This window comes from Nannospalax galili, unplaced genomic scaffold (genome assembly GCF_000622305.1).
Source record: "Nannospalax galili isolate Female #2095 unplaced genomic scaffold, S.galili_v1.0 scaffold911, whole genome shotgun sequence".
Taxonomy (NCBI): Eukaryota; Metazoa; Chordata; class Mammalia; order Rodentia; family Spalacidae; genus Nannospalax; species Nannospalax galili.
The window spans coordinates 382479-392340 of record NW_008329642.1 but is presented as its reverse complement, the minus strand read 5'-3'; the positions used below and the strand labels follow the sequence as shown (position 1 = coordinate 392340).

Genomic DNA, 9862 nt, shown 5'->3' with positions numbered 1-9862 from the left:
GAAGAGGGGGAAGGAAGGAGGAAGGGGGGAGGAAGGAAGGAGGAAGGAAGAAGGAAGGAGGAAGGGAGGAAGGAAGGAGGAAGGAAGGAGGAAGGGGGAAGGAAGGAGGAAGGAGGAAGGAGGAAGGGGGAAGGAGGAAGGGGGAAGGAAGAGGAAGGAAGGAAGGAAGGAAGGAAGGAAGGAAGGGGGAGGGAGGAAGGAAGAGATGGAAAAAGGAACAAATCATGAGACAATAAGGCAACACTGGTGACTAATTAAACAGGACCTTGAAAACTCATCTTGCTCGGTGCTCTTTATGCAACAGATCTCCCAGTAAACCTCTGTGCAAATGGGTGAAGAGTTCTGCCTTGAATCTGTTGTATAAAGCCTCTGCTTGGTTCGGGCAAACACTGTCACCCAGGGGACAGATTTATTCATTCATTCAACTAAAATTTATGGAACATCTACCTTGTACCAGGCACTTAGCTTACATACTGAGTAGTTTAATCATAGTTTATCCATTCATTTAACTCATCATATATGCATATATGTACACATATGTATGTATGTGACCTACTATATGTTAGGTGTAATGACAGGCTGTGAGGAATGTGAAAACCATGAGACAGGTTCTTGAGGACTTCGTGTCCTATGAAGGGGAAGTATTACATCAACAGATGGAGTATAAAAGGTGTTAGATGTTAAGCCGGGCATGGTGGCGCACGCCTTTAATCCCAGCACTTGGGAGGCAGAGGCAGGTGGATCTCTGTGAGTTCAAGGCCAGCCTAGTCTACATAGTGAGTTCCAGGACAGCTGGGGCTACAGGGAGACCCTGTCTCAAAAAGACCAAAAAAAAAAAAAAAAAAAAAAAGGTGTTAGATGTACTAGAGCAGGGGCTGGGGTGATGGTGCAGTTGGTAAAATGCTTGCTGTGTAAGCAGGAGGACCTGAGTTCAGATCCCTAACACTTGTTGAAAAGGCCAGGCACAGCAGCAGCACAGCCCCGTAATCCCAGTGCTAGGGAGGCAGAGACAGGAAGATCCCCAGGGCTTGCTGGCCAGCTGGTGTAGCCAATCAGTGAGCTCCAGGTTCACTGAGAGACCTTGTCTCAAAAATGAGATAGAGTAGCCAGGTGTGGTAATACATGCCTTCATGCCTTTAATCCCAGCACTCAGGGGGCTGGTGTATCTCTGTGAGTTCGAGGCCAGCCTGGTCTACACAGAGAGTTCTAGGCCAGCCTGAGGCTACAGGGAGACCCAGTCTCAAAAAGACCAAAAACATTTTTCTTCTTGGAGAGAGAGAGAGAGAGAGAGAGAGAGAGAGAGAGAGAGAATGAGAGAGAAGATTGAGGAAGACACTGATGTCAACCTCAGGCTTCCACGTACATACATGAAAACACATACAAACACACACATGAGTACTAGGAAGCAAAGAACATGGAAAAGTGACAGCAGAGGATCTGCTTGACTGACTGGCCAGGAAAGTCCTCCTTAAGGAGGCACTATTTAAACCAAAAGCCTTCCAGCCTTTCAAAAGTGAGACGATTCCCTGCTTGGTGGTACATGTCTGTAATTCCAGCACTCAGGAGGCTGAGGCAGAAGGATTGAGAATTCAAGACCAGCCTGGGCTATATAGCCAGACTCTATCTTTAAAAATTAAATAATTAAATGAAAATTCAGCCCAGGAATGTGTAGAAAGTGGATCCAAGAGGTTAAGTGTGAGGGTGCTTCCTGCCACTTGTCCCTTGGTGGCCTGGGCAGGGATGAAGATGGAGAGAAAGAAGAGGTGAAATGGACTCCCAGACTTATGGAAGGGAAATGCTGCAGGTGGAGACGCAGGGCTAATGTCCAGGCTGAGGGAAATCCAGGGGCATTTCATGAATTTATGAACAGACCTCTAGGTTTCAGGTACAGTGAGGCAAACAGAGTTGATCCAACCTGACCTAGCTTCAGAAGTAGACCTATTGCTGATTACTTCCTGTTGGCAATTTCCTGAGTGTCAGGGGCACTGGGCTCTGGAAACAGCATACCATGCCTTTTGCTCATCTCTTCCTCCTCTCCTTTCTCCTTTTCCTCCTCCCCCCTCCTTCCTCTTCTTTCTTTTCCTCCTCTCCTCCGATTTATTTTTGTGAGATAGGGTATCATATACCCCAGGCTGGCCTCAAACTCACCATGTGCTCAAGGATAACCATGAATTCTAGATCCTCCTGGGATTACAGGCATCCAGTACCACACTCAGTTTATGTAGTGCTGGGGATGGAAACCAGGCTTTGTGCATGCTAAGTAAGCACTCTACCAATCGAGCCACATCCCTAGATCTTTTCTTTCTTTCTTTCTTTCTTTCTTTCTTTCTTTCTTTCTTTCTTTCTTTCTTTCTTTCTTCTTTCTTCCTTTCTTTCTTTTTTTAATGGGATAGGGAGAGAATAGGATCTCATATAACTCAGGCAAGCCTTGAACTTGCTTTGTAACCTTAAACTTCTGATCCTCCTGCCTCAGCCTCCTCAGTGCTAGGATCACAGGTATGCACCACCATACCTGCCATCTCCTTCATTTTAACTTAATTACATTAAATTTATTTGGTTTTTCAGTGCTGAGGTTGGAACCTAGGGCTTCAGATATGCTAAGTAGTGCTCTACAACTGGGCTACACTCTCAACCCTCTCCATTTTAGTGGCTGAGTACTCTACTGTAGACTATGGCCTGATTTATTTAACTACTCAACTGATAAACAGCTAGGTCAAAATGCTGGTATTGCAATGATGCTAGAACAAATAGCCTTATATATGAGCTATTTATGGCTATGTAATAGATTCCTTCAAACTCTACCAATGTAAAACAACAAACAGTATTGATCCACAGTTTCTATAGTCAGGGAGAGGGGTCCAGTTGGACTGGGTCTGCTTCTCCGGCTCAAGGTCTCTGCCAGAGCTGTGATCAATCGAAATGCTGGCTAAGGGTAGGGTTTCTCCTGAGGTTTGAGTAGGGGTGGGGCTGCTTTCAAACTCAAGTGATGGTTGGCAGAATTTGGTTCTTGTGTGCTATTGAACTAAAAGCCCAGGTCTTCCCTGGCTGTTGGCTAGAGAATGTACTCAGCTCCTCAACCCAGAGACCTTTCCACTGGGCAGCTCTCACAGGGTGGCAGCTGGCTTCTCTTACAGTGAAAGTTGAGGAGCGAGCCAGGCATGGTGGTGCACACCTTTAATCCCAGCACTTGGGAGGCAAAAGCAGGAGGATCTCTGTGAGTTCAAGGCCAGCCTGGTCTACATTGTAAGTTTCTGGCCAGCTGGGGCTACAGGGAAACTCTGTCTCAAAAAGATTCCCCCCCGAAAAAAAAGAAAGTTGAAGGGGTGAGCAAGGTAAAAGTCAGCCTTTATGTAATTTCATCTCAGAGAAAACAGCCCAGCTGGCACAATGGTGCACCCCTGTCATCCCAGTACTCAGAAGGCTGAGGCAGGAGAATTGGTAGGAGTTAGAGGTTGGTCTAGGTTACATAGCAAGACCCTGTCTCAAAAAGTTTAAGAAAGCCAGGTGCAGTGGTGCCTTTAATCCCAGCACTTAGGAGGCAGAGGTAGGTCGCTCTCTGAGATGGAGGCCAGCCTGATCCATATAGTGAGTTTCAGGCCAGCTGGGGCTGCAGGGAGACTCTGTCTCAAAAAAAAAAAAAAAAAAAAAAAAAAAAGCTTAAGAAAAACATTATTTTTATTTTTAAGACTTTGTTCCCCAGTTCTTTATACAAAAAAAAAAAACTTAAAATATTTTATGTATAAGTGTTTTGCCTGAATGGGTGCTAAAGTAGACCATGTGTGTGCAATGCCAGCAGAGGCCAGAAGAAGGTGTCCAATCCCCTGGAACTGGAGTAATTGAACCCAGGTCCTCAGCAAGAGCAGCCAGTGCTCTTAACTGCTGACCCATCTCTCCAGCCCCTAGTTTTTATTTCTTCAAAAAATTTCAATTGGGGCATGGTGGCACACACCTTTAATCCCAGCACTCAGGAGGCAGCAACAGGCAGATCTCCGAGTTCAAGGGTTTCAGGTCAGCCAGAGCTATGCAGTAAAACCCTGTCTTTAAAAGAAAAACAAAACAAAAAGCTGAGAGCTGGAGAGATGGCTCAGCTGTTAAGAGTGCATATGGCGCTGGGCGTGGTGTACCATGCCTGTAGTTCCAGCACTTGTGAGGCAGAGGCAGGTGGATCTCTGAGTTCCAGGCCAGCTGGGAGACCCTGTTTCAAAAAGACCAAACAAGGGGTTGGGGATTTAGCTCAGTGGTAGAGCGTAGAAAGTGCAAGGCCCTAGGTTCAGTCCTCAGCTCTGGGAAAGAAAAAAAAAAAAAAAGACCAAACAAACAAATAAACACAAAGAGTGCATATGGCTCTTGCAAAGAACCCAAGTTTGGTCCCCAGCACCCATGTCAGGCAGCTCACAACCACCTATAACTCCATTTACAGGGGAATCTGACACCCTCTTCTGACCTCCACGAGCATTGCAAGACACAGGTGCACTTACATACATGCAAGCAATACACTCATACACATAAAATAAAAATAATAAAAATAAATGTTTTTAAAAATCTGCAGGTTGCTGGGTGAGGTGGTGCACGCCTTTAATCCCAGCACTTGGGAGGCAGAGGCAGGTGGATCTTTGTGAGTTGGAGGCCAGCCTGGTCTACATAGTGAGTTCCAGGACAGCTGGAGCTACAGGGAGACCCTGACTCAAAAAGATAAAAAAAAAAAGAAAGAAAGAAAGAAAGAAAGAAAGAAAGAAAGAAAGAAAGAAAGAAAATCTGCAGGTTGAGAACGTAGCTCAGTGTTGGAGCCTCGCCCCCCCTCCACACACACATACACCTATTCATTTTAGTGGATTCCTAGGGCCAATGCCCTTCTGGTAGGCATCAAGGAGGAAGACAGCAGTCAGGGAGACCCCAGACAGAGCCAGCCAGGACTGATTAGAACTTGCTGTGTTTTCTTGCAGCGGGGGCTACTGCGCACAGCATCAGCACTCGGGCGGTGTGGCAGTTCCGCAACATGATCAAGTGTGCGATCCCCGGGAGTAAGCCTTACCTAGAGTATAATAACTATGGCTGCTACTGTGGCTTGGGAGGCTCAGGCACCCCTGTGGACGATTTGGACAGGTAAATGTGGACCATCGGAGGGAGACTGGAATCTGTGTTGGGGTGGGGGCAGGGCACAAGCCCAGCGTCTCACAGGGCATGGAAAAGGGACTGCATAGTCATTAAGCGTTATATATTTTCACTTTTAGTCTTTTAAAGAAATCTGCTCCAAAAGGACCCTGTATCCGGTGGTCCCTAAAAAAGAACACCTGGGGGTTGGGGATTTAGCTCAGTGGTAGAGCGTAGCAAGGTCCTGGGTTCGGTCCTCAGCTCTGAAGGGGGGGGCGGGGACCTGCTGTGTTAAACAGTGGACGATGCTGCCCTCTGATGATAGAATAGGGCATCACCAACTATCACAGCCACAACTAAAGTGTCATCCATCAATCTTGTTCTAAAAAGTGTCACTGCATTCTCGGAATATATAACTTGACTGCATTCCTGCAACCATGTTAAAGATCACTCTCTATACATATGTGATAATGGAGAGGTCAGTGTTTCAAGCCATAAGTCTAATTCTTTCAGAGCATCTTGTTTAAGGCATCCTGCCTGTTTGTGAAAGACAAGGAGGTGAGGGCTGACCTACTGTTGGTCCATGCTCCTCCCGCAGCTGTTCCTTCCCCTTTCCAGGTGCTGCCAGACTCATGACAACTGCTACACCCAGGCCAAGAAACTAGACAGCTGTAAATTCCTTCTGGACAACCCCTATACCAACACCTACTCATTCACGTGCTCTGACAATGAGATCACCTGCAGCAGTAAGTTTACTCTTCTTTTACCTCTGGGTTCTAGTTGGTCCTCAGTGAGCTTGGTGAGAGGACAATCACAATAAGTCACCATTTACTGATCATTTTCTTGGTCTCATTTGACCTCATAACAATCCTCTGAGATGGGTACAAAATCATCCCTATTTGACAGGTGAGGAAACTGATGCTCAGAAGAATGAAATGAGCCACTTGCCCAAGGTCATGTAGTTTACAGTGACAGTGTTTGGTTTGGGAACATGAATCAATATAATTTCAAGACCTCTCTTTATTTAAAAAAATATTTGTATTAGTCACTTTTCTGTTGCTGTGATAGAAACACTGACCCAAGCAATTTATAGAAAGAAGAGTTTATTTGAGCTTACGGTTCCAGGGAAATTACAGTCCGTCATGGCAGGGAGGCATGGTGGCTGGAGGTGGCTGGAGCAGGAGCAGCAGAAGTGAAGCTCTCACATCATCACACAGGCACAGGAAGCAAGAGAACAACTGGAGATCTGGCAAGGCTTAAGAACTCTCTAAGCCCACCCCAGTGATGTGCTTCCTCCAGGATAGCCACACCTTCTAAAACCTCCCAAAACAGCGCCACCATCTGGGGACAAAATGTCCAAACACTTAGAGCCTATGGGGGACATTTTCATTCAAACCACCACAATATTTTTTTAAATTTATTTATTATTTTGGTCTTTTTGAGACAGGGTCTCCCCCCAGCTGGCCTAGAACCTGATATGTAGACCAGGCTGGCCTCAAACTCACAGAGATCTGCCTGCTTCTGCCTCCTGAGTGCTGGGACTAAAGGTATGCACCACCAGTGCCCGGCATTATTATTATTTTTTAATGTGTATGAGTGTATTGACTACATGTATGTAAGAGCGCCTGTGTCATGCAATGCCTGCAGAGGTCAGAAAAGGGTGTCAGATCCCCTGGAACTGGAGTTAAGGATGGTTGTTAGTTGTCATTTGGGTGCTGGAAACCAAACCTGGGTTCTCTGCAAGAGCAGCTAGTGCTCTTAACTGCTGAGCCATCTCTCCAGCCCCTTCAAGGTCTCTTTTTAAAAAAACTTCTACAATTACATATTTATGTGTGTGTGTCTGTATGTATCTGTATGTGTGGAGCATACATATGGAGGTCAGAGGACAACATGCAAGAGTCGGGTCTCTCCTTCCATCATGTGAGTCCTAGTGGTGGAACTAAGGTTGTCAGACTTGGCAACAAGCACCTTTATCCACTGAGCCATCTCAACAGCCCAAAGCCTCTCCTCTTATACAAATTCCATATTTAATAAACACTTGAGTGATATATCACTTATACATATTATATAGTCATTTATTATATGCCAGATACTAGACTAAGCATGCATGCAAGTTTCCTTGTTCCCATTTTATGGTGAGGCGTCTGAGGTTCAAAATAAGTCATTTGTAGGGCTGGGGATGTAGCTCAGTTGGTAGAGTGCTTGCTTGGCATACACAAAGCCTTGGATTAATCCCCAGCACCCATAAATTGAGCATAGTGGTGTCTGTGATTCCAGCACTTGGGAGGTGGAATCAGGAGGATTGCCCAAAATCATAGTTGTATAAGTAATAGTTGATATTTTGGGGTTTCGTTTTTTTGTTTTTAGACAGGGTCTCACTCTGTAGCTCATTGGCCTGGTACATATTATGTAGCCTGGGTTAGCCTCAGCCTCATGAGTGCTGCAATTATAGGCATGCACCATCACTCCAGGCTGCCAGAGTTCTATAAATCTGATGAAATTTAAGGATCCTTTCATCAGCCACATATGTGTGCGCGCACACACACGCACACACACATACACACCCTTGCAATTTCTTTTTAAATTTTTATTTTACATGTATGAGTGTTTTGCCTGCATGTCAGTAAATGTACTCATGTGTGCAATGCCCCCCAGATGCCAGAAGAGGGAATGGGATCCCCTGGAACTGGAGTTATAGATGGTTATTAGCCACCCTGTGGGTGCTGGGAACTGAACTTGGGTCCTCTGCAAGAGCAGTCAGCGATCCTAATCACTGGGCTGTCTCAGTCTCTTGTAATTTCCTTTTAATGCAGTTATTCCTTCCCTTCCAACCAGATCAAGAAGCCTACAATAGGGTATTTGCTCATAATAATCAACATGATAAAGCAAATCTCATTGTGAATAGTTTGTGATATAAGTACTAATTTATACATCAATGGGCAAGAAACACTTTTTTTTGAGACAGGGTCTTACTATGTCCACCTTCAAACTTACAGAGATCCACTTGCCTTTGCTTCCTCACTGGGGCTAAAGGTGTACACTACCATAACCGGCCATTTGTGATTGGGGGTGGGGGGTTGAAAAGGGTCTCACTATATAGCTCTGACTGGCCTGGAACTCACTATGTAGACCAGGCTGGCCTCAGACTCACAGAGATTCACTTGTTCTGTCTCCCATGTATGGGGGTTAAAGGTGTGCATTGCCACACCTGGCCCATTTGTGATTCTTAAAAGGAAACATCAGTGGCTGGAGAAGTGCTGGAATTACAGTTATACATCACACGTTCTATTCCACTGCATTGTCCTTGTTTTTGCAGTACTGGAAATGGAATCTAGGGCCTCTTGTATGCTAGGCAAGTGCTCTACCACTGAGCCATATCCCCAGTCCCCCAGAGTTACCTTTTTGAATGTGTTGTAGTGCTAGGGCTCAAAATCAGTGTTTCACACAGGCTAAGAATATGCTATATCTTCAACCTTTAAATAAATATATATGTATATATATTTATATATATACATATATACATATCAATGTTTTCTATAGAACTTATAACTTTTTGTCTATGTTACCAGAGATCTGTAATTCTATAGGCTGTTAAATCTTTGGGCACATCTCTGATAAAACAGAAAAACTTTTCTAAAGGCTATTTCAAGACTTAGAATCTCCAGATCAAACACAGAATGTCCAGGTGCATTTGACTCTCAGATAAAGAACAAGTAACATTATGTGTATAGTATATGTGTATGTGTGTGTGGAGATCAGAGTTCGACATATGGTGTCTTCATTCACTCTTCTCCACCTTATCTTTGAGAGAGGTCTTTCACCAAACCTGACATTCATTGATTGACTAGACAGCCTGGCCAAGAAGCTCCTGTGATCCATGTTCCCCTCTTCCCATTAGAGTTACAGATGCTCCCAACCACATCTGGCTTTTTACGTGGGGCCTGGGGATCCTAACTCATGTTTGTAGAGCAGGCACTTTACCAACCAGCATCATAACAAGTAACTTTTTAGTATAAGTGTGTTCCAAAGATTTGGCCATCCCAAGATATTTCTGTTTGCTTTGTCCTTCAACCATAAGCCTGCACCAAAAGGATGGATACCAATTCATTCCTCCTGTCCCCTGGATTGTGCAAAGCAGGACCTGGCTTGATTCCTCCTCCTCCTCCTCTTGTCCCTTTACAGGTAAAAACAAAGACTGTGAGGCCTTCATCTGTAACTGTGACCGCGAAGCTGCCATCTGCTTCTCCAAGGTTCCATACAACAAGGAGAATAAAGACATAGACAAAAAGAAATGTTAGACTTCTCACCTCAGTTCCTGCCTAAACACCCTACCTTCCTTGTTATCTTCACCTCACGCCCCTCAATAAAGCACCTTATTGAAAGTCCTCATGTTTGGTAACTGTCGTATCCTCTGAATACAGAATGTAACTAGATCTGTGAATCTCATTCCTTCCAGTCTTGAAAGCTGAAGTTGAATAGGAAAGATATTTCTAGGAAGGGAGACCCCTGAAGTGTAAATGATGATTATCAATCAGTCAATAATTATTGATCTGTTCCAGAACTTCATGTCTCTAAATTCTCTGATAGTCCTATGAGGGATTAGTACTATAAGAAATCTTATTTTTCTGAGATGCAACAGGGCAGGCCACTTGCCCAGGACTGTCAATGGTAACACAGGCTGAGTTGCCTTCATGAGACGGTAGGCTCCAGGTCCTTAGGAGTAAGTTCTTATTCTTCTGTCTCTATTTCCAACCGTCTTAAATCATTTTTC

At 44.8% G+C, this 9862-nt stretch overlaps 1 protein-coding gene across 1 annotated transcript in view; it reads left to right on the top strand.

Annotated features, from left to right (window-relative positions):
- The window catches only part of Pla2g1b (phospholipase A2 group IB), an 11026-nt gene extending 1572 nt beyond the window's left edge, over positions 1 to 9454 (top strand). The window contains exons 2-4 of the mRNA XM_008840769.1: positions 4944 to 5103; positions 5710 to 5837; positions 9274 to 9454. Of these exons, the coding sequence (XP_008838991.1) occupies positions 4944 to 5103; positions 5710 to 5837; positions 9274 to 9389 (404 nt within the window). The 3' untranslated portion in view covers positions 9390 to 9454. The remainder of the gene's footprint in view (positions 1 to 4943; positions 5104 to 5709; positions 5838 to 9273) is intronic.
- The last annotated feature ends 408 nt before the right edge of the window (positions 9455 to 9862 follow it).